This window comes from Falco naumanni, chromosome Z, assembly GCF_017639655.2.
Source record: "Falco naumanni isolate bFalNau1 chromosome Z, bFalNau1.pat, whole genome shotgun sequence".
Taxonomy (NCBI): Eukaryota; Metazoa; Chordata; class Aves; order Falconiformes; family Falconidae; genus Falco; species Falco naumanni.
Window position 1 is genome coordinate 80402002 of NC_054080.1, and position 27402 is coordinate 80429403.

General features: G+C 40.9%; 1 protein-coding gene across 1 annotated transcript in view; it reads right to left on the bottom strand.

The window, feature by feature from the left end:
• Positions 1–2244: 2244 nt before the first annotated feature.
• The window catches only part of RIT2 (Ras like without CAAX 2), a 179443-nt gene continuing 154285 nt past the window's right edge, over positions 2245–27402 (bottom strand). Inside the window, exon 5 of the mRNA XM_040580358.1 lies at positions 2245–2856. Coding sequence (XP_040436292.1) covers positions 2629–2856 — 228 coding nt within the window. The 3' untranslated portion in view covers positions 2245–2628. The remainder of the gene's footprint in view (positions 2857–27402) is intronic.

Here is a 27402-nt window from a genome sequence, read left to right on the forward strand (position 1 = left end):
CTAGTGCAAATATCTTTCAAAATGTGGCATGTAGAGGCTGGTTGTGGAGACACTCAGAACATGGAAATGTCATAGGCTTGGTACACCTAAAAATACAACTAGGTAAGCTGTGTCTGCGCTAGTAATTTGAACATACTCAGGCAGGCACCTGAGCACATATATACTGTTAAATTGTTAAAATGATCCCTAGCTTGGTTTCAGATCACGGCAGGCTGTCATATTTGTAACCAGCTGCTGAGCATGGTGCAGAACCTAACGTAGTCCAGGGACCACTTCCAACAGCAATTAGTGTGCGGTAACCCTGCTGTGAAGTCTGAGAGTTTAATAGTATGGAAAGACGTTGCTCCATGCCAGATGACCTTAATGTCAGAGAATGGGCATGCTTAATATATGAAGCCATTTAAGGCTTAACCTCAGACTGTATCTGTGCCCTCTTCTGCAAGCTTTTCTGTATTACAAACTGCCTTGGAGCAAGGTACCCCTGAAACTATGGAACCAAGCCAGTGTTGATACAGTATGTCCCTCAGTGGGTGAAATGACATAATAACCAATACTAAATGGTTTTCAATTGACTCAAAGCTTAGGCATCTGCCTGAAAAAGGCCAATGAGCATCCCTCAAGGTTTCTCAAGATAGTAATTTCTATGGTCTCTTATGCATGGAACGACTGCTTCATTCCCCTCTATGCAGTGTGCAGTATTGGAACAGTCACAGATGTTTCCCCCTGATATTTATTGTCTCATAGCTGCCATCTGTTCAGTGCAGCCTCCTGTTGTCTCTCCACCAATACTTAGCTCATAAACTCTTTGGACAAACACATCTCTTTGTCTCTAGGATGCTTGACCTAAAATCTGTGACAGTACAGGTTAAATAACAGTAATTACAATACTGTAAATGCAGACTTCAACTGTTGGAGGCAGGAAACAGAATATTTACCTTAAATGTGTGCATGTGTTTGCATTCCTCTGAAATAACCTTTCCAAAACATAAATATAGACACATATTAATGAACTATATACATTAAAGTAGTACTTATGTAGAGAATTTTTGACAAGCCAAAAGAATTTCACTGGATTTTGTTCAATGAAAGGGAAAGTGGAGAACAAAACATAAGATTGTAATGAAATTAAATTCATGAAACCATAAACTTTTTGAGTTTAACAGAGCAAGACAAATCAACTGCCCCCCAAATCATCCAAAATATAATTAGATGAAACCCTACAAAATAGTGAAAGGTAAGTGAAAAAATGAACGTTAACTAACAAGCGTACATATTTTTCTAATGATATTAACTGTCATTCCAGAACAAACACAAATGACACTAACTACTAGTATGGTTTCATGGAAATCACAATCTTTATTTTTTGACAAAATGTATGCATGTTTCAATTGTAAAATTTATAAATAAAGTCAGTAGTAAAAGAAGCCTGGGGAAAAAAGTCGATGAGACTATACTTCATGGCAGCTTTAAAAATGGGTATTTAAAAGATCTGTCCAACTGCTTGATCAAATGGCTCACTTGGATGGTCAAGGCCTGTGAAATATGGTGACTGACCTGATGCAATTCTCTAGTAAGCAGAGGGCTGAATTCTATATTGCATATGTTACTACAGGCTGGGACAGAGCTTCGCTGCTCTGGGAAGCATCAGACAGACAGTGCCTTTGTGCGCTCCTTGGTGGGATGCAGGACAGCGGCCAATGCTGAAACCCTGACACAGGCTGCTCAGAGAGGTGGTCAATGCCCCATCCCTGGCAACATTCAAGGTCAGGTTTTATGGGGGTCGGAGCAACCTGATCTAGGTGAAGATGCTTATTGCAGGGGGTTTGGACTAGATGGCATTAAAATGTACTTTCCCACCCAAACTGTTCTATGATTCTAATGCACTGCATGTCTGTAGGATATGGCACCTCTGCCAGCCAGTCCTGGTGAGTGAGCAGAGGAGACAGAGCAGTAAGAAACCCGGGAGCCTCTGGATGGCTGGTGCATGACTTGTGCTATGCTTGCTAACCCTTCCTGCTAAATGAAAAAGAAACAATGAGGATAGGGCTCTCCTGGGTCAAATCTGGGAGCCCCCAGCATTCCCTTTGGGCCTGGTTCACACATACATTTGCACACAGATACGCACATGTGTGCTGAGTGCAGTCTAACCCTAAATCTACACGTGAATGCAAAGCTGAAGGTCAAATCCTAAAGTCCTTGAACAGTCAAAATGTCCATTGATATCAATGTTATTAATTCCTGGGATGGTGCAATGTTCCATGCATGTAGAGAGGAGGCAATAAGTGCATCCCTTGTCCTACAGCTGGTGGAAGCTGGTTCTGCCTTGGATGCTGGCTTAACTCCTAGTGTTCAAAGACCAGCCAGGGACCACAGGTGAAAATACACAGTATTTTCTCCACTCAGATTTGCAGATAAGGGATGAAAGGGTGTGCTAAGTAACTTTATCTATAATACAGAGGAGCCACGGGGCAACCATGAATTGGGCCTTCAGGGAGCTACTTCTGGATGAGGGCTGAAGGGAAGGAACTCCAGGACCTAGTCTGGAAGATGCTGTGTCAATGCTGTCTTTTTTAACTGTTACTGATTACTGTGGTCAGCTCCTGATGGGTGGCTCATGGGGAACTGCCATCAGGTTGTACTTTCCTTTTTTTTCTTCAGAGATCCTTTCAGTTTCCGCCACAGACTATCCTTCCTTTTCATCTTCTTCTCTACCATAGGCAGTGAGGACTCTTTCCTTCGGATTTCCCTCACTAGTCCATGAAAGACATCATCAATGTAGAAGCGGAGGGCAGCTGAAGTCTCAAAAAAGGAACAGGAGTATTCTCTGGCTAAGCTCATTCCTTCTTCGGTCGAGACCTACAAAGAAAAGAAAAGTCCATCAGTATTGCCTAATGCACAGAGCATGAATCAATAAGAGAACATTACAGTACATACAGTCTTACTTTTTGGATACTGCAAATCACTAACCTTTAATTTTACAGCAAAATATTCTAACAGTACCTGACAGAGAAGATTCAAGAGTGAAAGGATCAGACTGAATCCATGAGATGTTTGAACAGAGCATACTGGCAATATTCATGTGCTGGGGTATATTATTTCCCTAATTCTGATGCATCAATTTTTCCATGCAATTCCTCTCTTTACTGAAGTAATCCTATAGTTTGATAGCGCTGGTACCTTTATTGCATAGATTGGTACAGCCTACATAGAATTATAGTGCTAGAAAATCCCTGTTCAGCATTAACCTAATCCTTGTGGCAACTTGACTTTTTAAGCAGAGCTTTCATAGCTTAAGATTTTTCAGTCACATTAATTTCTGAACATGCCTTGAAGTGTTCTGGTCTTGGCAAGCCTGTAATCTTACCACTTAGTTCATGCCTGAGCTGTATGAAGATCCAAAATCTATTTGTTTTTCAGCTCACTTCCCCTAAGTGGCTTCATGTAATTGTTCTCAGAGAACATGGAGGAAATGTGTCTTTGTATTTTGAGGAGCTGCAAGGGGAGAAATCACCAGAAATCTAAAGGGAACCAGGGCAGCTCTTTTTAAATTTCCCTGCATTTTGAAATAGGGATCTTACTCCTAGAACTTCCACATCACCTACCTCTTGGCTTTTGACCTGCCAGCCAGTGAAATGGAAGGGTGCTCAGCGTGCTGATTCATGTATGGTTTAAACAGAGTTTGAATGTTAATCATAAGGAGTACCACTGCCTACCACTTAAGGTACTTTTCACATTTCAGGAGTTCGATCAGTAACACGTAGCAATTCTGCAGCAAAACAAGGAGCAAACCCTATGAGTATCTAAATGTTAAGACAGCTTTGCAGCCAACAGGCTATTCTTCACTTTCAGTCTCTGAACATGAAATGGAATGAATAAACTGTAGGAATGACATATATGGTGTATATTTATCCATTACTGGATGTGGCAGGGAACACTGCCACACAGGAGGAGGAAAAGGTTCAGGTACTTAGTGCTTTCTTTGTCTCAGTCCTTAATAGTAAGACCAGTTTCCCTCGGTTACCCAGCCCCCTGAGCTGGAAGACGAGCAGAGAGCAGAATGGAGTCTCCACAGTCCAGGAGGAACCTGTTGGTGACCTGCTCCTCCACCTAGATGTGGGGCCAGGTGGGATCTACCCAAGGGTACTGAGGGAGCTGGTGGAGGATCTCATCAGGCTGGTTTGCATCATTTAACATCAGTCCTGGCTAACCATGGAGGCTACATGAAGGGCTGGAAGGAGGATCCAGGGAACTACAGGCCTGTCAGCATAACCTTGGTGCCATGGAAGGTGATGGAGCAGATCATCTTAAGCGACATCACACAGCATGTGCAGGACAGCCAGAGGATCAGGCCCAGCCCACATGGGTTTATGAAAGGCAGGTCCTGCTTGATGAACCTGACATCCTTCTACAGCAAGGTGACCTGCCTAGTAGAAGAGGGAAATGCTGTGGATGTTGTCTACCTGGAACCTAGTAAAGCCTTTGACACCACCTCCCACATCTGCTGCTTATGGCTCGGATGGGTGCAGTCTGCACTGGGTAAGAAGCTGGCTGGACAGCTGAGCCCAAAGAGTGGAGAACAGAGTCACATCCAGCTGGCGGCCAGTCACAGGTGATGTTCCCCAGGGCTCAGTGCTGGGGACAGTCCTGTTTAATGTCTTTATCCATGATCTGGACGAGGGGATCAAGTGCACCCTCAGTCAGTCTGCAGATGACACCAAGTTGGAGGAGAGTGTTGATCTGCTGGAGGGCAGGAGGCTCTGCAGGGGGGTCTGGGCAGGCTGGAGCGATGGGCCCAGCCCAGTTGTGTGAGGGTCAACCAGGCTCAGTGCCGGGCCCTGCCCGTGGGTCACACCAGCCCCCGCAGCGCTGCGGGCTGGGGCAGGGGGCTGGGAACTGCCTGGGGGGAAAGGGCCTGGGGGGGCTGGTCGGCAGCCGGCTGGGCATGAGCCCCCGTGTGCCCAGGTGGCCCAGGAGTCCAGCAGCATCCTGGCTGGTGCCAGCAGTGCTGTGGCCAGCGGGACTGCAACAGTAATTGTCCCCCTGTACTGGGCACTGTTGAGGCTGCACCTCAAAACCTGTGTTCAGTTCTGGGCCCCTCACTCCAAAACAGACCTTGAAGTACTGAAGCTGTCCAGAGATAGGCAACGAAGCTGGTGAAGGATCTGGAGCACAAGTCTTATGAGAAGCGGGTAAGGGAACTGGGGTTGTTTAGCCAGGAGAGGAGGCTCAAGGGGGGACCTTCTCACTCTCCACAACTGCCCAAAAGGGGGTTGTAGCCAGTGGGGTCAGTCTCGCCTCCCAGATAACTGGTGACAGGACAAGAGGGTGCCTCAAGTTGCACCAGGGCAGGTTTATATTGGTTATTAGGAAAAAATTTTTCCTTGAAAGGGTTGTGAAACATTGGAACAGGCTGCCCAGGGAGGTGGTGTAATCACCATCCCTGGAGGTGTTTGAAAAATCCATAGATGTGGTGCTTAGGGACACGGTTGAGTGGTGGGCTTGGCAGCTTGATGACTTGATGATATCAAAGGTCATTTCTAGTCTAAATGTTTCTATAATCAAATTCTAGGTCAGAAATTACAGCTTTTCATTTTACTTGTGTATCATGATTTATTCAAGTAACTTTCCAAATATATGAATAAAAAGGCAGAATGTAACTTTGGCACTGCCTTGTGAAAGGCTAAAGAATAGGCTATGAGAAGTCCTGATTGCTACTGTACACCACAAGACTAATTATGGGTTTCTGTTTTCTTATTTCTATATATCTTGATGTTTGAAGATACAAACTCTTTCATACCTGCCATGAGGAAAATGCCATTTATGCTCAAGTTATGACACCAATTAATTTTTTTGCATCTGTCTGTAAAGCTGGACACAGAAACAGCATTTGAGATGAAACAGAAAATCAGCTCATTCCAGTCTGAAGGTAAGTCTGCAGTGAGCATCTACCTGCCTAACACAGACCACACAATTCCTACCCATCACCTTTGCGTTGTCACACACGTCGTAACATGAGTAGGATCATTCCTCTACATTACAGTCATAATCCTAATTTAATTAAGAATATTGTAAGGGTAAGCAGGGATGTTGCATGCCAACCTGAATAATACTGGCTGACACAATGAAAGATTGTTACCGCTTTCCAACTGCTGTAATTGCCAACCTTTAGCAAAAGGAGATGGGTAGCAATATGGTCCTTGTTTTCCTCTGGGCAGCTGTGTAAGCAAAATGCGTGATTCAATATCTCTATTGGGCACCATAGAGAAATTGATTGTCTGGATAGAAGACTATTTTGGTCTATTTCGGACTTTATAATCATTTTTTTTTCCTTGCTATGCCTTGTTTGAGCTGAAGAAATTTTTTTTTTATTATTATTATTTTATTTAGTTAAAGACACTGCAGTTCTGAGCAAATGATTACACAGAGCTGCAGTTTCAATGAAGATTTTATACATTCATTACCAGAAAGGAAAAAAAAAAAAAAGTTCCGCATAAATTGAAACATCCTTATGTTAAAGAATGGTAAGGTCGTAAATATAATTAGAGTGCAAGCACAGCAATACTAAAAAATAAAAAATTGCCCCTCTTTTTGCACTGTGATTTTCCCTGTCTTTGTTCCTTTAATTCCTCCTTTTATTTTTTATTTTTTTTTCTTTTTGTTTCTTTTCTTTTCTAGGATCAAAACTATGTTTTCTCCCACCTGCATGGAAGAACAACTACAGGGAAGATATGCTATTCTCTGTAATGAAACAAGACTACTAAGAGCTGTGAGGATGGGAGAATACTCAGAAGAAATAAATTGTACAGAAAAACTTCCTCCCAGTCTCAGTGTGGCTGGAGGCTTGTAATGGCCAAATCTGGCTGAATTTCTGTAAAAAACAAAACAACAAAAGTTCTGTTTTAGACTCCAGCTTCCTGCCAAATTACAGAGACAACATTGAAGTTATTAATAGCAATAGTTCATTTCAAAGCATGGTATTTTTCTAAAATCTTGCCCTCAGGAACTGATTAACTGCTTTGGTGAAATTTTATGAACTAATTCAGCATGAAGAGGACACCTGGCACAAACAATTCCAGGATGTTTAGCTGAAGTTTTTCAGCTTCAAGGCTGAAGACAGGCTTCTCTGAAATCTAATGCTGTCATAATTACCATTACTGCTTCCAGCACCAATGGAAATATAGCTATAGTGATTTAATTAATCGGTTTGCTCAAGCAACTTAAATATAGAGAGATGTCTAGAAGAAAAACACACATTTTTCTTTCTGTTCATAATTCGATCAAGAGGCTGGACACCTATGGAATGAGAAACAAGGGTCAAAGCCCTTGATGAGGTCACTGATGCCCACATAATTCCAGGTATTTACCTTGTTCCCATCTTATTGCCAGAAGAGAAACTATATCATAGAAATCCATCCCATATTTGCACAGCTCAGGGACTTGTTGACAAATTGCAGCTCCTGTGGGTCTGTATCAGTGGAAGATATGATCTGTCAGCACGACATGGACAGACAGGTCAGGGAATGAGGTCATGCTATTGAATACATATCTGGGAAGCAGAGCTTTATATCTCATCTTTGGAATAACCCTCTGTGATTGAATCTGGCATTGTTTCTCAGATCTCATATAATGCTGGTTATATTGATTCCAATTTAGCTTGTTCCTTTGCTGGTAAACCTTAAGAAGGGAATGAAAGTGGAAGGTGGAAGACTGGTGTAGGGACGCTAATGAAAAATAAAAATTTAAGAGCTGGCAGGAGCTTCCTGAGCTTGATCCAAACTTTTAAAACTGTGATTGGGTGGGGTTTGAATCAGGACTTACAGAAGCAGGGCATGAAGCATAGCCAAAGAGCAAGATCCCCCCAAGAAGGCCAAGTCCATAAAATAGGCAATGAAGCCTCATGACCATGAAGTGTGAGCCGCAGGAAAACAGTCTTTTCACACCTTCCTTGCAAAGTGCATCATTCTGACTACCCATTTGGGCACACGTGAGTTGAGGGAGAAGATATACCGGTTACAACAGCATGTGGACTGTGGATAGCACATGGGACTGTAGGCTGAATTTGGGAGTTCTTCATCTTTGGGTAGTTCAGGGCAGCTGGAACATGATGCAGCTTCATACCGACAGGAGGTATTCACTGGCTGCAAACTACATTTTATTGCATCAAGATTCTGTTTGTGGTTTTTGCAAACCTCCCTTGGAAAATTACAAGTGAGATTAAATGCAATGCTGACAGCCTGTGAAAGCTGTGATGGATGAGCTGCCATCTTTAAGACAGCCGGTTCTCCTCTAAGGTCAGTTTCTGCACAACCACAAGTAGAGCAAAAACCCATTTGGGCTGGGTGGTGGGTGGGGAGGCAGTGCCAATCATAGGCCCCCATAGGCAGAACATAAAAATATCTGTATCTAATAAGGAAAGTGCAAAGAAACTAAACAGATCAATAGTCGGCCTCTGCCCTTGGACTGTCATTAGCTGGAAAATCTCCATCAGGATCAGACTATTTTGTGTTCAGCTTTGTCTCTCCTTTGGTCAAGGCAGCAAGAGAAGCATCCCAATGTAGCTTTCATAAACAGAGATCATATTAGCAGAGTCAACAGCATCACCTTGGGTGAACTAGTGGTGGTCATCATGCAGGAAAGCAATGCACTACCACTCATGCCTCTCACCCCTGCAACAGCATGGTCTACTTCAAATGGCTTTTGCAGTTTTTCCCTCTGTGACTGGGACCTCCAGGTTGCCATGGAGAGGTCTGGAGGCTTTAGGTGGAGTGCTGAGGGTTGAAAGGATTCTCCTAAATTTTTGTAACAGACTTCCACCCTAGCAGTCCTCATTAACCTTGCAATGGGAAACTGATAATTATAGACCCAAAAGCTTTGTTCTATAACTTTCTTTTTGTGTGTGTGCTGAAGACATGTGGTCTTGATAACTAATTGGAGACAGAAGGGGACTGCTTATCTAAATCCCACTAAGGCTAATAGGAGGAATTCCAGTGTTTTTTGAACAAGCTCTGTATTTTTGGCAGGCAATAACATATGTGAGCTATAAACAACAAAAGGTACTTTTTAAGAACACAGGGAGGACAGCAGCATTTTGAGCAGTCTTGTTTGCACCACAGTAAATAATAATAATAGTGGGAAAAGCTACAAGTACTCTGAATTACGTCTAGGAAGACCCTTGTCCTCTTCCTTTATCTCTGGTCGTTTTTTTCTATTTCCCAACAGACCCCATTCAAGAAAACAAAAACCAGATGCCAGGTTGTGTATTAGCACCTGGATATCAGTTTAGAGACAGGCAGGCAAACCAGAAGAATCCACACAAATGTTTGGGTCCCTTCCCATCACAGTTCATTCCCTCAGCATATCAGTACAAAAATAACAAGCTTTTGGTACAAGTGTAAATCTATAATATAACACAGAAAAAAAAAATTAAGAGATCAAAGATATTCACAGTTTCCTTGGTCTTCAATAAATAAATTTGCCAGGAAAAAAAAAAAAATAGGAGTCATTGCATAGGTCTTCATAGACAGTGAATGTCTAGATGACATAGAAAGTGAATATCATCCCAGACAACAAAAAGCAAAAAATGGGTATTGCCTATCTGAAATGAATGATAATTTTGTTTAATCCCAGCACTGACCACTGAGTTTATGCTGAAGGCACTCCCACACAGCACCTGCAAGTTTTCTCATTAATGATGAGCAGCAACCAGGACTGACCAATTTTTGCTAGTCTCAGTTCATCCCTCGGTGTATAAGGCACCAGGAAGAAATTAGGTGGCTCCTGGCCACCCAGCACTGACAAGTGTCAGGGACCTCCCCAGCAATCAAAAAAAGGACAAGCTCGATATTTTGACAGATGGGTCTAGGTCTAGCAAAGGCTGAGCTGAGTGTTCCTACATTGCCATCTGTCTTTCCTACAGCCAAAGGCTTTCAGAGTAAGCATTTGATTCCCATTCCGAGAAACATGCAACCCAATCTATTAACCTCAAAGCAGGTCTATTACACCTATGTCATTTTTGACAGCTATTAATTTTTTCATTGCACAAGTGTTGTATCAACAGGCATGGTGGCAGAGACTTTCTACACGCTGGTAAAAGGATCTTTCCAAGTGTGAAATGCTATTGTTCAGGTCAAAGCTCAAATACTGCGATATTACAGCAGTAGCTAGTGTTGAAAACCTGAGCAGAACCAGACAAAACAGAAAACTCAATCTTTCTGTCTTTTTAAGAGAAGCAGCAATGTTGTTATTTGTTCACATAATATTTATCATGGAATATTTTTTAGAAAGAAGAAAAAAATGTTCCGAGCCCTTTCACCCTTCTTCTCTTTCTTCAGATATTTACATTTATAAACTGCCTATCATATTCTTGCCACTAAGCAATGGCATTCCTGGAATCTCAGCCCTATCACTGTCTGGATGACTGCCCTCTGGAGACCAGAGCAGCAGCTTCCTCGAAGACTCTCTATTTGTGGTTGGTTTTCTTTGTAATTCACACAGCCGTGCCTCCAGGAATGAAGTAGGTTTCCCATCCCATGTCATGTTTTCTCTGTGGTCCCACAGGTAAAACCACAGGGTACCCCGTGGTGTGTATCTCCTATATTCTCCCTCCCAAACAGAAGCACTTCTACGGTTGATAGCTGAAATGCGGGTCTGTACAGGTGGAGAGTAGGATGCATCCTTGTCAAACTGCTGGACCAGTCTCTCCACAGCTGAGATGACGGAGGCAGAAATGCTATCTTCATAGTCCTGGCCATGGCAAGCCACTTCATCCACTGTTGGTGGTGCGTCGTGTCTCCAGCCCACTATTGCCAACGAGTTGGCGTATGATGATGGTGCGCCTCATACCAATTTCTGCCACATGGGTCATGTGCATAGGATTTTGTCAGGATCTGTGGGTGACTGTGGATCATCCTGGTCATAATAAATAATCTTTCACAGTTAATTCTCTCAAGTACTGGATACTTTTATTGCAGTCTGCTTGCCTGGGCAAGATGTAATATCCTCTTTGTAGGGATATCTTTCCTTAAACCTTGACAGGAGACACTGCATTCATTTTCCAATTTCCTTGTCAATGCCCCCTTCTTTAGTAATTGATCCTAGCTGCTTGGCTTCCCCACCCTCTAATTTTACAATATTGGTCCCATTATCCCAGTGTCAAAGCAACAGGTGTTCACTTGGTTGACAGGCATAATCTTTCCGCGTATCCCACAGTTCATTCAGAGACAGGGAGTGAGAGGTTACCTATTGTTCATCATCTCCATCTTGTTCCTGTGATGGGCCCCCTTCATCCTCCTCCTGTACCAAACAAGCTGCTTTCCATTTCCATTTCTTCCTCTGTATCAGGGCCACTGATACTGCCATGGTCTGGTCTTCCGCATCACTTGTGGGGGCCACGGCAACCACAGTGCCCACCACAGAGGCTGGAGTAGCCACAATGCCTGCCATGGGGGCTGGAGCAGCAACAGGGGCTGGAGCATCTGTTGTTTCTGCCACAGAGGCTGGAGTAGTTACAATTAGTCACTTAATTCTCCACCACACTGAGGATGTGAAAACCACATTCAGTATTCCTAGCAATAGGATCAGGACCTGCACTATGGTGGTTCCAAAAGTCCAAAGATAGTCAAAATATCCAAAAAATTCTAAATGCTTCAGTAATTTGGGGAGAAGAGGGAGGTGTAGACCTTACCCATAGGTCGACTTTCAGGAACAGAACAACCAAAGGTGCAGTTGTCGGCATTCCTCATCAGGGACCACCCAACACACAGGGGTGACGTCACCACTAAGTACACAGACCAGATCAGTCTTATGTCCAGCGAGTCCACCATAACATAAACCAGTACAATATAGTACAGCACTGTAATAACTTTAGCTCAGGTCCCAAAGACAACAAACAGCACAATAGGGAACACATACTGCAATTAAAGTAAATAACACCACCCTGAGACCATGGGCAGCAACTGTAAAAGCAGAGAAATCAGCCCTGTGGCCAGTAATTATCAATCCAATCCAATCAATACTGACAACAATTTTGTTCTAATGAGCTCCAGTTGGACTTGGGCGCTATCTGAACCCTCAGTGCCCCATGTTTGGCACCAAAAATAACTGTTGTGGTTTAAACCCAGCTAGCAACTAACTACCACACAGCCACTCCCTCCCTCCCCTCTCACCCTGAGGGATGGGGAGGAGAATCAGAAAGGAATGTAAAACTCAAGAGTTGAGATAAGAACAAATTTAATAATTGAAATAAAATGAAACAACCACCACCAGAAGAACAATACTACTAATAACAATAATAATCAGTTATAATGAGTAGGAGGGAGAAGGGGAGAGGTATGAAATCCAAAGGGAAGGTAGGAGGAAACAGTTGATGCATAATGCAACTGCTCACCACCTGCAGACCAATGCCCAGCCAGTCCCCAGGCAACAATCAGTGACCCCCAGCCAACCCCCTCCTACCCAGTTTATATATCAAGCATGACATCCCATGGCCTGGAATACCCCTTTGGCTAGTTGGGGTCACCTGTCCTGGCTGTGTCCCCTCCCAGTTCCCTGTGCCCCTCCAGCCCTCCCGCTGGCAGGGCCCAGGAAACTGAAAAGTCCTTGATTTTGTATAAACATCACCCAGCAACAACTAAAAACATCCATGTACTATCAACACTCTTCTAACACCAACTTCAAAACACAGCACTGCACCAGGTGCTGAGAAGGCCATTAACTCTATTCCAGCTGAAACCAGGACAGGGGAAAAAAACAAGATCAAGTAGAAATCAATTCACGCTGAAAGGAGTGTTGTGGGCTAGGCTTTGTCAGAAACCAGTGTTTTCTTTTCCTGGCCAGACATTCAATATGACTACATTTCAGGTCTAAACAAATGCACAGTAAATAAAAAAGCAATACAGAAATCCTTGGTGTTAAAATCTCCAGTTTCCATCTCCCTCAACATAAATATTCTTCTTTGTTTCAGAATTTAAAATGGATTTTAAACAGAATTATTGCTTAAAAATATAGTGATGACAGTTTTCCTTCTGCAAAAATAAACATTTTAATCTTATACATTTACAAATGTATACACTGTGGTTATCAATTTGATTTTGGGCAAGATTCCACTAGGATTCACAACTGTTTCCACTGGCACAAATCAGCATTTTTCATTCAACTAACTACATGCACCTTATGGTTTTTTTCCTTATTCACTGGGGAAGCAGGCACTTCTTTTCAGGGGCCTGAGCAACAAATGAGTAACATGCTGCAGAAACATGACAGGAGAATTTCATGTCAACACCATTACTCTTAAATCTATTTGGAAGGCTTCAGAAGTAATTAGTTGAACAAACCTCACTCGGACTTCATGGCAGGCAATTCTGCAGGCTCAGCTTTGTTGGCTTTCTAGATTACAAGGTTAGATTAGATAAAAGCTGCCATACAATTAATCATTATTGCGCGGGTATTGCAATTAGTTCTGTTCCTCTTTCTCCCTCCCCAGAGTTATGTGGAAACTGGCATCTCAGAAGAGTTTTCCATGTTTTCCTTCCTGCCTTGTTGCTCTGTGACACTTTTTACTGTTTTCACACTTAAGAATTTTTGGTGACCAGAATGGGGTCTATCATGAATGGCCATGGGTGTAGGACAGGATTAGCAGGCTGGGCCAAGGAGAAGATGTGGTCTTGGTGTACTTACGCACTGACATACTGGATACCACAGAAATAGCACATGGCACATCCTCAGCTGTTCCAGCCTGTCAAGTCACCTGCATCACAGAGCCTCAGGAATTCTTTCCTTCCCCTCACAACCTGGCCTTTGCATTTAGACAGGAAGGAAAATGTGGTGTTAGAAATGCAGAAAACAATAGGATTGTCTGGGGCTTGTATGATGGGCTCTGTGACTTATTTTTAGGGGATGGAGGATGGAAAGTGGGACTGTAAAATTAATTTTTTAATTTTTTTAAGGGAAAACAATATGATAGACTTGAGAAAAAATAAATTTCTAGACAACCAGAGAGTCTCATCTGTTTCAAATTATGCACTTCTCACCTGGTTAGTAACTGAGGCAGCACATGAAACACAGCCTAAACTCTCAGTTCTGAGCCAGGAAGGATCATACCTTCATTCAGTCCAAGGGAACTGTGAATTGTTCAGGGCTGGGGAAGTAATCTGAGGAAGTGTCACTGAACACTTTTCTTAAGCTCTCCACTATTGACCACTGTTGGACATTTGCTCTGAGCTGCTACGGTCATTGTAACACTCTTATATGAAACCTCTAAGCTCTTCTTAGCTATTTCATTAAATACATCTGTCTCTTTTTCATAAGATCAAAAAAAAAAAAAAAAAAAAAAAAAGATCCAAATCTAATTCACACGTGAATAATTTAATTTCTGGTGATTTTTAGCATCTTTTGTGATGGAGATTACTGCTCAGCACTGATTTCTGTCTACTTTTTCTCTCCCTTTTGGATTTTTAAAATTTATTTTCCACATGAGGCTCTTAGGTCTACTGCTTCCAGCTTGGGATAATGTTACTTTATTATTTCACAGAAGTAATGCTAAATAATTAAATCAACATCTCATTTCATGTAAAAATCACTATGGTATCAGGGTGCTGTCTGAAGGTTAGGCTCTGAAGTTGTTCTGCTCTACTACAGACTGTACTCTTTTGGCTTTGTCTTGTCAAAAGCAAGACTGATGATTGGGTTAAAGCATCTTTATACCAGGAAATGTTTCTAGAAAGATGGCCTCAGGATCTGACTGAATTGGATTCTCAAAACCACATGATCTTGCATCAGTCAGCAATAGCTCTGGGTCTAATTCAAAGAGAATGTGGAAGTGTTAGATTCTTAGCATCAGTCTTCAAGATGAACAAGGACGAGTCAATTGCTCAAAGCATTTTTCAGAGATATGACAATTTTCTAAATTGTCTATCGTCTTTAAAGGTACTTTGATTGCAACGCTCAGCTGAAGGCATAGATGGCCATAAGATGTTTGCAAGAAACATATATTTCTACATCAGTTCAGCTTGGAACATCCACAGGGGAAGACCACGATTTTGCAGGGGAAAAAAAAAAATAATAGGGATTACATCTTTAAGTTCACAAGGAAAAAGTTTTCAACTTTTTGTAAGCAACCCCCCAAAAAATCAGTTGTCACCTGCTAATAACAGATGGCTATTAAAAAATTTACATGTAGAAGAAGCTGCAAATGTACCTGATAGACTTTTTTTTTAAAAAAAAAAAAAAAAAAAAAAAAGCAAATAAAAAGTTAGTACTGTGGAACTCAACACTGAAAGTGATTCCTCTTGCCTTGTGAGCCCAAGTTAACTATCAGTCCAATACAGCCAGCTCCCATATCTTTGATCTACCTATAGACTGGTTAGGCTATTTTCATTTATGTGTTAGACATTAAATTTCCACTAGTCACTTGAGTTCTTTTCTTCATTAGGACTCAGGCACTAAGCAGACTGGGTACCCAGTAAATCCACTTAATATCTGGTAATTTATGCATCTCTCTCTGTCATTATGTTACTTTGAAGGTAAGGGTAACACGGCGGGTAACAGCAATATTTTGTCCTGAAAACACTCCACTGACACGAGAAGATAAGAAAACAGAGCAGGAGTCAGCAAGGAGGGCAGACCAGGGAGCTGCTGTTGGTGTGCTATTTTTTCCACAGTTACCTGCTGAAGACTGGGAAATGCTATTTAGGAAATATGAAGGAAATCAGAAAAAAATCTGGAGAACTAAATAGAAAACAAGGAAGAGGCAGAAGCAGCTGTATACTTATTTGTGTGTGTGTACATATAATTAAAGAAGAACTGCAAATGAAGTTTAAAAACCCCAACAAAACAAAACAAAAACAACTCACACAAACAAAAATACTGATTCACAGAACTGAAATAATCTTTTGATCCAAAGTATCCAAAGCTTGTGTTCAGCTAAATGTGTCATGTTTAGACATATGATCAGACTACTGGAATTAAGCTCTGAAAGTTCCTTTTTGCTAAGGTCAAATGTGAGTTTCCAACACTGGAAGAAAAAGGTCATAAAAAATATGTTCCAAATGCAGTAAACAGTGTTGTGTGTCCTGACACCCCATATTGCTTCACACTGTGTGGATTGCAATACAGATATATATTCGGTGTACAGTTTTCACGTCTAAACAGACTCCCAGACACAGCTTGCAGGCAGATAGAGAACACCCTGCTAAATTTCTGGCAGTGAAAAGAAAATTGCAACAAATCTCTCCCTTCTCCCTTCGTCTCCTAGCAATTGTCATCTGCTGGGATTCAGGGATTCTGTTCAGGCTGCTGAAGTGGGTATTTGATAGAAGGGAGGCAGAGGAAGACTTTATAATGGATTTATAGAGATTTGGACTGCAATGGAATAATTTAATTTTTTTTTCAGAAGTTGTTTGCTGAAGTAGGCAAGTGTTGAAATGTATGAAGTATCAAAGTGCTTTATGTACAATTTACAGAACAATTTCACCTTTCCTATGCACCTATTACTTGGGTGTTTTTTCAAAGAAAAAAATACTCAATCCAATGAAAGGAGGATGTTGTATCAGGAAATGGGAGTGGTGAGCTGCTGTTGGTTTTTTTCCTGGTTCATGTAATTAATTTTGAAGGTTTAGTAATTCTGAAGTGTATTAGGACTGTTTGCCAAACAATCTCATTACAGGAAATACTTGCACAGTATCTTTATTAAACTAATGACATTGATCTTCCCCATGTCAGTATTAGTTTAGACAAAAAAAATTACACTTTTGCAGAATATGAATTGACTGAAAAATTTCATGGGAGCTTCACTGGAGTCTTCCTTTTGACCTTCTTTCCAACGTGCTGAAAGGAGAGCTCATGGATAAGCAATAGGTCTTTTGTCAGTCACAGAAACTTGGAAAGAGGATCATGACATAGGAACCTTGAAATGGGAATGACAGCTGCATAAGGAGCAGCCACTTAGCTCCATCATAGGATGTGATCCACCAACATGGACAATGCATAATAAAATACTGAGTCTGAAGGACTGCATGTGAAAGAGATAACAATGAGAAATGAATGTGCTGAGGGAGAAAAATTAAAAATCCTTAATGGCCAGTGGGTAGGAAGAGCTGTAAGAATGCATTTAGCTAATTAGACATAACAAGCTCTCTTACTGCCTGCTAACCTCACTCAAATTACCTCACTTTTGCTGCCGGCTAAGAACATGCACTCAGATAGTTTCCGTGGTAACTTGTTCATACGTCTGTGGTTAGCTTGTCCTGTTGGCAAGCTCCCTGTTCTAAGGGCAGTTTCTTTGGATAACCCTTCTGCATTTGATGCCCAGGGGCTTTGAATTTCACTTGGAAGACTGAGCACCTCAAAGTAAGCAAAGTAACAGCTAACAGCTGGCAGAATCTTAACTTCGTTTAATACAGCCCCAAACTTTCTTGCATACATTGCCAAGATATCTTGGATACTTTACTAGTAAAAACTTGAGCAATGATGATGTTTGAGGATTAGTCAGTAAGGTTTTTTTTGGGAACCTGATTTTTCAACTGAAGCCATGTAGGTTGGCTGGGATGCTAGCTCTTCTTTATTGCCACAAAGGAAAGGATGTAGTGAAGAGAGAGAAACAGAAGAGTGAAGGTGGAAGGATGGTGGAAAGGAGGAAGACAGATTATATCTTTATTTTGCTAGCTGGGGAGCAGAACGAGAAAACAGACTTGACAAGCACAATGGTGGAAACTCCTTGCTAGAAGCATCTGTTTAACCTCCTCTGATCCATTCAATTATGCAGATATTCTTCTGATGTGTAAAATATGCTGTATTAATACACCCTAGGAGCCCAAATCATGATTACAGCTGATAAACTCATATCTTTATCCACAGTGCTAGACTTTTCAGTCCACCACTGGTAAAGCTGTAGCTCAGTTTACCTAGCTCATTACACATGCGAATGTTCATCTACGCACATAAACACACACACACACAATAAATGCTGCTGGGATCAGGTTGAGCCTCTCCAATATTCCTGGCAGAAAAGGCTGGCCTTACAGCAAAGCTTGCATGTAGATGCTGAGAAAACATTGCTCTAAAGAGTCTCTTCAGAACTGGGCAGCTTTCAGCATCAGCTCCCCTGCAGATTAGAGCTGGTTTCTGACATTTATTTATTTCCCGTGTTTCAGTCAGCTAGCTAGTTCAAACCTGCAGTCTGGCCAGACTCTGAAAATGGAACTGAAAAGGTGAAAAGGCACCATGTGTAACGCAGATGCCACAAGCCAGGCTGCCCTCCTGTCTCTTCTCACGTTTTTTCCAGAAATTTTCAGAGAAAAAATAGCTGGTGGTAACCTGGAGTACAAGCAGCCAGGTGAACTGCTGCTTCTGCATCCTCCCAGGAAGAAAAGTTTGAAAATTAAGGATAGGAAAGAAGTAAAAGTTTTGATAAATACATTAATAATACTATGTGGGAAATAAATAATACCTTAAAACATAAGGAATACGAAGAGCAGGAGGGAAGAAAGGTACAGTTTCTCAGGAGTAACTTAATCTGGCCAATGAAATATTAACGGTATTTTATCACTGATGATCACAGTGGCTGGTAGCTAAATCTGGCAGTGGCAGAGATCACCACGCACACCTGAGCGAGCAACACCACAGCTCAGACTACAGAGTGGAAATATAACATCTTCACCCAGCCACACAGGTATAACAATGATAAAGACAGGCAATAACTCATTTGATTTCTCTCAGGAAACCAGCTCACAGTTTCCTAATGGCTGGGTTATTTTTTTTTTTTCTTAAATATATAAATAAGCCTAGGTTTGGGGGAATAAAATTGCTGGTACTAAAAGCAACAGCTGGTGAAAAACAGTAAGTGCTTGAAGCCTTAACAGTTACTGTCACTAGCAATTCAGGACATGTTATCACCCCATTATTTTTTTACCCTTAGAAATAAAATGAGTGTTATTAAATGGTTTAGAAAATGACAACTGCCTGTGGTAAAGTTTTGTACTCTATGGAAAGAATATTAATAAGAGGATAGGTATGATATCTTCTGAGGAAAAAAAAAAAAAAGATGTTGAAAAAGAAATGCAGATCCTGTTTCAGAGAGAAGAGGCAGTTGCTGCAGCTGACACCAATTTTTCAAGATGGAATGAAATTTATTCTTCTAAAAGATACATAGAAATCAGGGAATCATAGCATGGTTTAGGGTGGAAGAGGACTCTGTAGGTCATCTACTCCAAACTCCTGCTCGTAGAGAGTACACCCAAAGCAGATTACTCATGTCATGTTCAGTCAAATTTTGAACCCCTCCAAGGAAGGAAATCTCACAGCCTTTCTGGGCACTTGTTCCACTGTTTATAACCACTTTCATGATGGGAAAAAGCCCTCATAATTAATCAGATTTTCTTGTGATGCAAATCTTTTTTCATTTATTCTCATCCTTTCACTGTGCACCTCAAAGAAAAATCTGGGTTTGTCTTCTGTTTATCTATTATCCTGTGGCTAAAGACAGCGAGATGATTCCCTTCGATCCATCAGGCTAAATAAATCCACAAACTCAGATCTCTCAACCTTTTCCGTTACTTTTTGTGCTTTATCTACAAGACCATCTTGAGGTTTTCTGCTGAACTCACTGCAGTACATCAAATTAATTGTTGTAGTATGAAGCCCAAACCAAACAATACTCCAGATGCATTCCCACAAGTGCTGAGTAAAGGCCCAAGGATCACTTCCTTGGACCTACTGGCTACTCTGTTACTAATATAACCCAGGATGCACCTTGTCACCTTCACTGTAAGGGCACATTATTGGTTCACGGTCAACTCATCCACCCAGACTTCCATGTCCTCTTCTGCAAAGCTGTTTTCTCTCCAGTAGCACTCACGTGGTACTGATGCACAATGTTGTTCATCCCAGGCACAGGCTTAGCACTTGCTTTTGCTGAACTTCATGTAGTTCCTGTCAGACCGTTTCTCTAGTCTGGCAATGTCCTGTCTGTGTATATACCCTACCAGCCAGTTGACCAACCACATCACTTAATTATGCACCACTCCTGAAGGAATCTTCCATCCCAGCTTTTTGTTGTTAGTGAAGATACTCAAAATACTGCCTTGCAACTGACCTCTGAGGAATGCTACTAGTAATTCACTCTTAGCTGAACTTTGGATGGCTCATCACATCCCTTTGAGCTTAGTGGTCCAGCTAATTCCCATCCGCCTTGTAGTCTATCTATCCAAACCATATCTCACTTGTTGGGCTACAAGGACACTATGAGAAATTAAGTTTAAAGTCTTGTTAAAGTCAAGGTAAACATAATCCGCTTCTTTCATCCAGAGTCACTCATCTGAAGGTGATCACAGAACTCAGTCAGCTTTTCAGGCACGATTTTCTGTTGGTAAATCCGTGCCAGCTGATCCCAGGCACTTTCTTATCCTTCATATACCTGGATGTGGCTTTTGGGGAGGATTTGCTTCATAAATTAATCATCTGTTTCTTTTAAGACAACTGAGATTTAAATTATTTACTGACATAATTGATTTAGCTTTAAATTACTTAGCTCAGATATTGATATTTAAAAATATAGGCTATACAGTCTGATCCAGGAACCCTGAGTGTACACTCACCAGCTGAGCCCCCATCACTTCAGCCTCGCTGAAGTTTCTTCCAAGGCTTCTCAAAAAATGTATATGCAAGTGTAACTGCAGAGTTGGGATAAACACAGCAAGAGATAACCCTGTCCTCTGTAAGTAAGAACAGGTGGAAGTTTTTGACAATTACAGGTTTGGGGTCTCAGTTTGAATTTTTCTACCTGCTGAATTTCTGCTTTGCCTCTTGGATTTTGTTTTTGTTTTTCTAACCACTTTTAAAAGCTTGATTAGATACTTCCAATCTTATTTTTCTTTTTTCTTGCTTGTATTTTATTGAAAAAAAAAAAAAATGCAAAACCAAAGTAGACCACATATTATCAAGGAGGGCAGAATACAGCCTCACAGCCTGAGACAATGAGAAATAGAGTGGGGGTACTCAATTCTCATGCCATATAGGTAAAAGGGTTGAGCAAATAAAACAAAGTTACTGAAGAAAATGGAAAAAAAAAAATCCATATCACAACTCAGTTCAGGCCCTAAAGAAACAGTCTGGCAACAAGCAGCCACCCGTCTCTGAACAGGTGGTATACCTGAGTATAAAACATAACAAGTGGGTGGAGGTGTGGACCAGTGAAAGAAGGGAACAGCTTAGACCACAGATGGCTTAAAATGATCCAAGAGAATATTTGTTTTTAATCCAGAATGACCGCACCTTTTAATATACACTCTGGATACCAAGACCTACCCATGAAAAAGGTGGTTTGCTGCTGCTTTCCTATGTAGATTTAACATTTATGGCAATGGCTACTTTTCTTTGATGTCTCTAGTGAAAGATGAAGTGTTTTGATCTATACCCACTATTCCAAACTGCTTTCGTTCCGGAACATATGCTGAACTTGCACTCCATAAAAATTACACTACAGTTCATCCACAATATGATTTAACAATTTTCAATTTCTTTGGTCTTCTAGGGATTAAGTGTCTGGTGTTGACTCACTTTTCTGTTACTTTTGTTCTGTGCATTTGTAAGTCATGTAGTCCTGTGAAATCAATAGGGTTAGTCATAGCAAATACAAATGTTTAACTCTGCTCATCAGTTGTAATCATTCACTTACTTAGGTAAGGATCTCTGTTCTTGGGTGCAAGCAAAACCAAAGGTTGAGAGCACTGCTAACAGCAGACCATCAGATGTATCTCAGTGGCATTCCACCTGCCTAATGTACCTTGCTCTCATACGAGCAAGTGGGTGGGCTGGAAAGGTCACAGCTGCGCGGGCACATAGCCACAGATAAAACCTGAACACTCCAGAATTTATAGGGCTTTTTGATGCCCGGTGAAATGATTCAAGTAAAATATGCTAAATACAGCCTCTCTTCCTAGCTTTCTCTTCCTTTTTATTAATTAAATGTGTAGTTTAATAGTTGCAAAGCAACATTTTTAAATGTTATAAAAGTTTTTCTGGAAGGCCCCCAGAAATTAGGAGACCAAATAAAGAACAAGATGAATAGTAGAGAAAAAATAATTATTAAAGGGAAGGGTTTTGAAGGTAATCCTACTAGGACTGGTGGTCACGGCTATATGAAAAGCTATATTTAGAATGCTATTCTAACACCCACTGATACAGTCCGGAAAGCAATGTAGACGCGGTATTTTATCTGTCAAATCAATTGATATAACGGGGGGTGGGGGGGTGGGGGGGGGGTGGGGGGGTGGGGGTGGAGGGGAGAAAAAAAAAAAACATAGACAAACTTTTATCTATACAATCTGGTTTTCAGTTCTAAATCAGAAGCTGAAAACTTCAAGTTACAACTGAGTAATTGCTCTGATTTTAACTTAATGAAATCAATTATTCACACACTCTAGAGAAACAGGTACTGTAACACCTGTGGAGGATGCTCAGATGTATGACACAGACCTTCAGGAGCTCATTGTCTTTATTTCCGTTCTACAAAATTTCTGGCCATGACATTATATACCCTATTTGAGCAAGGAAGAGGAGGTGAGGGGAGGGGAAATGGGGGGAGAAGCTTGTACCGCATTCATTCCCACTGAACAGCTGTTCTGGAGCCTCTGTGCTGTCATGACATGATCAGTAACCATCACCTAACTTCTAGGCAGAGTGTGTTACTTGGTACTTAATACCCATTACAAGTTTTCCCATCACTGCTCTTTATTTTAAATGGTTCTTCCTCATAATTCTTTATGTCCCCTTGCTTCATAGCAATATATGCACAGTACTTTTATCAACTCTCCACTTTTATTTACCTAGGCTAAAGAAATCAAGCTGTCTCTTATTTCCCGATAGGACCAGCCTGATACACATGGTCTGTACCTGATCCAATCTGAATTTGCCATTATCACCCATAAGCAACTACAGCTGATCTTAACTGAGATTTCACTTGTATCTTCTGTAATACCTTCAATACTTCCATGCCACTGATAAACATGTCATTCGGAATACCTCTTGAAGTGACACTTATTTTATGCACAATTGCATGACATTTGTGGTTTATAATCACCTTGTAAGTGGCTAATATAACCAAGACTTTCTCTCCCGTCTTCCAGCTGATGTGTTATATCGAGTCCTGCTATTAGTCCTTAAGGGCATGGCCTTGCACTTTTCATGATTACATTTAATTCCTCTTCTATCACTCCTCTGGGTCACACAGCTTTTCCTTTACAATAATCCTGTCTCTTCTAGACAGAAAATGTTCCCACTTTGTGTTATCAGCAAATTGTGTCAGTACACTCCTGCATTTTTATGCCTAGGTCATTAATGAAAATGTTAAATGTCAGCAAATTGAAGGGTAAGACCTAATATTCTTAGGGGATAGATCCAGTTCCAACTGGTGAGGTCAGAACTAACACCCCCCTTTCTAAAACGTTACTTAAATTTAAGAGTGTGTGTGATTGTGTATGTGTGCAATCCAGCTGACATAATTTTTTGCCAATAAATCACTCGACTCTGTTGGCCCATCACAACTAACCCATCTGTTACGGTTATACGGTACACAGAGGAGAAAAGGCTGATTTATGAAATGCTGGATGATTATCCCTATTTTTATTAATGTGTGATTATGACTTCCGAGCTACATTGGGTGAAAATAGCCTAATGGCATCACTTTCCATCTGAAAGTCCGGAGCTGACAGACAGTGAACGCTCCGTGGCAAGGAGCCATGAAGCTGTGCTGCTCCAGACACCCCACTCTGTGAACATCCATCCCTCTATGCGGCTCGTTGCATGGCAGGGGGGGTGTCCTGGTTCCTGACCCATGCCAGTCGGCGGCACAGTTTTAATTCCAATAATCCAGCGCCTCAAGGCTTCTATATGAATTAACTGCACAGGGTTGCTTCTAAGTGCCATTTTTTGGAGTCGTGGATGGAGCAGATGGGGATTTGTACAGGCCAAACTGTTGGAAGCCAGCGGTAAGGAGGATGGGGGGAAAAAAGGAAAAAAAAAAAAAATAAAGCGTGAAAGACAATCCTTTGGTTTGTGTGCTTTGCATCGCCACCTGCCAACCTCAGGCCTTCTGATCTCCTCTCAGTGAACCGTAGAGGCAGCAGTTGGAGAGATCAGATATACGCTCAGGGCAATCTGTCAGAAACTACTTTGTCACATTCCCCAACACTAAAACCTGTGGAAATAAAATCTATGTGTTTAAACTTGTAACTGCCCCATATATGGGAGAACTACTCCTTCAACACAGGGAAAAGCACTGAACAGATCTGCTGCCCTTACTTTTTTTTTTTAAATATTTTTAACATCACTAGATTATTAACATTTTTTTTTTTATCTCCCTTAAGCATCTGTACCTTGTTTGTCTGCCTCTGGCAACACAGTTGTAATGTCACTCTCAAGAGAGTACACTGAATTCCATTATACAACAACTGAAATAAAAAAAGGCAGAAAAAACCCAACAGGTAAGTTCAACAATTATTACTTAAGTCATTTAAGGATATTATTTGTCTGTGTTTTTTCCACAGTATGAGCCCATTTTGGCCACTAATTTGGCTATACTTGGTTTTTTTCTAAAAGATGAGACAGATAAATGATGTGCAGTTGTTTGTTGTTTTTTGTCGGTTTTTTTTATGTAAGTGCTGAAGTTTTGCTTTTTTATTTTTGTAAGATATATCTAAATATGGATAGACTGTCCTTGATAAGAATTTGTGAGTAAATTTCTAATGTTTTTGTTCTATAATACTTCCATGTACCACATAGAATATGCTATAAAGCATATCTCTCTTCAAGTTTAAGGCACTCTGCTGATATCCAATTAAGTTTTATACCAACCTGTTATATGGTATAATCTTATAATACCTGTCAAATCCAGTGATAAGTATCCAAAGCATATTTGGATAATGAGGAACAGATAGAAGGAAATAAAGTTTTTTTTTTCAATCTATAGTTATCCTTAAAATAATTAATAAACTATACTAAATTGAATACTCCAGCTACCATTGTAACCACCACACAAAATTACAGGATAATGTTATCCCTGCAGAGTCAACACATTCACCCTTTTTTTTTTTTAATTTAGCCTATGGGGCAGATATCCTATCTATCCTACCATGTACTAAAGGGGCTATTGGAGTATTTTCATTCAAACCTTGTTTCACATGGGTCACACACAGGATTAAGCCTGGCACCTTGTCTGAGTCCATGAAACCACCACATACTGGCAGAACTTGGCAGACTTGGGCTGTTTTTGCTGGACAGAAGCTAGGCATCATAATGAGGTCAGGACTGAATTGTACTGGCAAGGCTCTACGTTGGGATGTTTTTACAGCATTTCTCCAAACTGCTCTTGAGTACAGATGTTTCAATAAGTCTCAGTAGTTCCAGGATGCCTAGCTATACTTGCATCTTTTGAAAGACACATTTAAAAATGAATAAGTAATTACCCAGGCAATGCAACCTCCTTGGCATTCCTCTCTATACAATGCTCTTCGATGGTGCTCAGAGATTCATAAAGGTACTGACTGGCCAGTTTGCCTAATATAGTTTCAGTAATATGATTTCTTTCATTTTGTGCTAGAGAGTAGCAGGTTGTTAAAATAATTATCAAGTCTAGCCATCCTTCAGAATACCTGGCCTCTGAATAATGCATTTTCATTCAGATTTATGCAAGGTGAATCCAGCAATGCGAGCACACCACTGCAATTCCCGCTCATTACTGAAGAAAAATTTAACATACATTTTGAAAGCACTATCTTTTTTTTTATTTTTTTTCCCCTTTCATCTCCATGTCTTGCCAATACTTTCACAACTGACTGTTTCGGGTATCTCCATTGCTTGGTTTATGACTGCAGAACCACTGACTGGCCCTAATTTTCAAAGATCAGGTTCTACAGTCTTTTCTTTTCTAAATAAGATATGCTTTCTAAATATTCCCGGGGGAAGGGGGGATAAAAACCCAACCCAACCCAACCCAAAGGCAAAAAATATCCCCACCCCACCCCCAAAAAACGAAACAACACCCCCACCCCCCCCACACACCCCCAACCCCCAAAATCTACCATACATGGTTGGTTTTTTTCTTTCATTTACTCATTGGTGCTTTTACTCTCACTCCAATTGTATTACTGACCTATAATACTCAGAGCAGGGCTAATAAGAAGTGCTGTTGAAAATCAAGCCACACATCACCCATACATCATCATCAGAGTCACTTTAAAATCAATGACAGTCATCAGTCATCCAAAGAAAACCTAATCAACCAAACAAAGGTCAAAAAGACACTCACTTGTATCTGGCCAGCTCCATGTGATGTCATGCATATTGTTAAAAAAAAAATGAAAATGATAGAGGCAATTAGGTAGCAATATTAAGTCCTTTATCAGAAAATATGTAATCTTTACCATGTTTTCTTTTTGTTTTGTGCAGTCTTTGTGATGCATTTTGCAGAAGAGTATTTTCACTTGCCTATTCCTCCTCCCTTCCATCTTTTCAGATATTTAGAGGTGTGGAGCACAAGAAAAGAGCAAAATATTTTAGAGTTAATGTAGATCATCTCTGGATCTGGTGAGTCCGCATAACATAGAAACATATTGCCCTCCATTTGCCATTGTAAATAATTGTGGTTATCGGATAAAACTGGCATCAAAGGGTCTTTTCTGAACTATCTATTGTGTTTATATAAAGCAAGCTGCTGCTTTCATACTGAAAGGAATTCACAACCATCCATTTTATATAACTAGCCAGAATAAGTTTCTTCACAGTCTTCAGATATGCTTTCTAAGACTTGCAGGTATCTCCCTCAAAGCAAAAACCTCTGTCCCACAAAGGGAAAGGGGATGAATTTTGACCTCCAAGACTGTGCTTGCAGCAACAGCAAAGCCAATACCAAGAAGCAGCTCTTTCCACTGCCACACCTTGCAGAGTTTTGGCCTCATTAAGCCTCAGCTTGCACCTATTTATTTATTATGGATGCCCCTATTCAATGACTAAGAAATAGAGCTTCTGACAGACATATAATCTACCTCAGTATTTTTCTCATTACCACAGTCTCAATTTATATATTGTTATCTAGACATAACAATATATAATATTTATAGACTTTAAGGTGCAATTAACTAATGAGACCTCCTCCAGGGTAACACAGGCTATAGATTTTAATTTGTCTCAGTACCTTGTGCTAAAAACCATCTGCAAAGGAAAGTGTCCAACCTTGGCAGGAAGGAGACGAGAGAAGGAAAAGCTTCTGTGGTGGCATGCTGCAGTGGTCAAGCACAGCTGAAAATGGTGAGCCCCCTTTCAAATATGAATAAGCTTTGACTCTAATTGAATTTAGCTCCTAGCCATTGCTACTTCTTTCAATGCTGGCTACAGTAAACATGATTGTGGATTTTG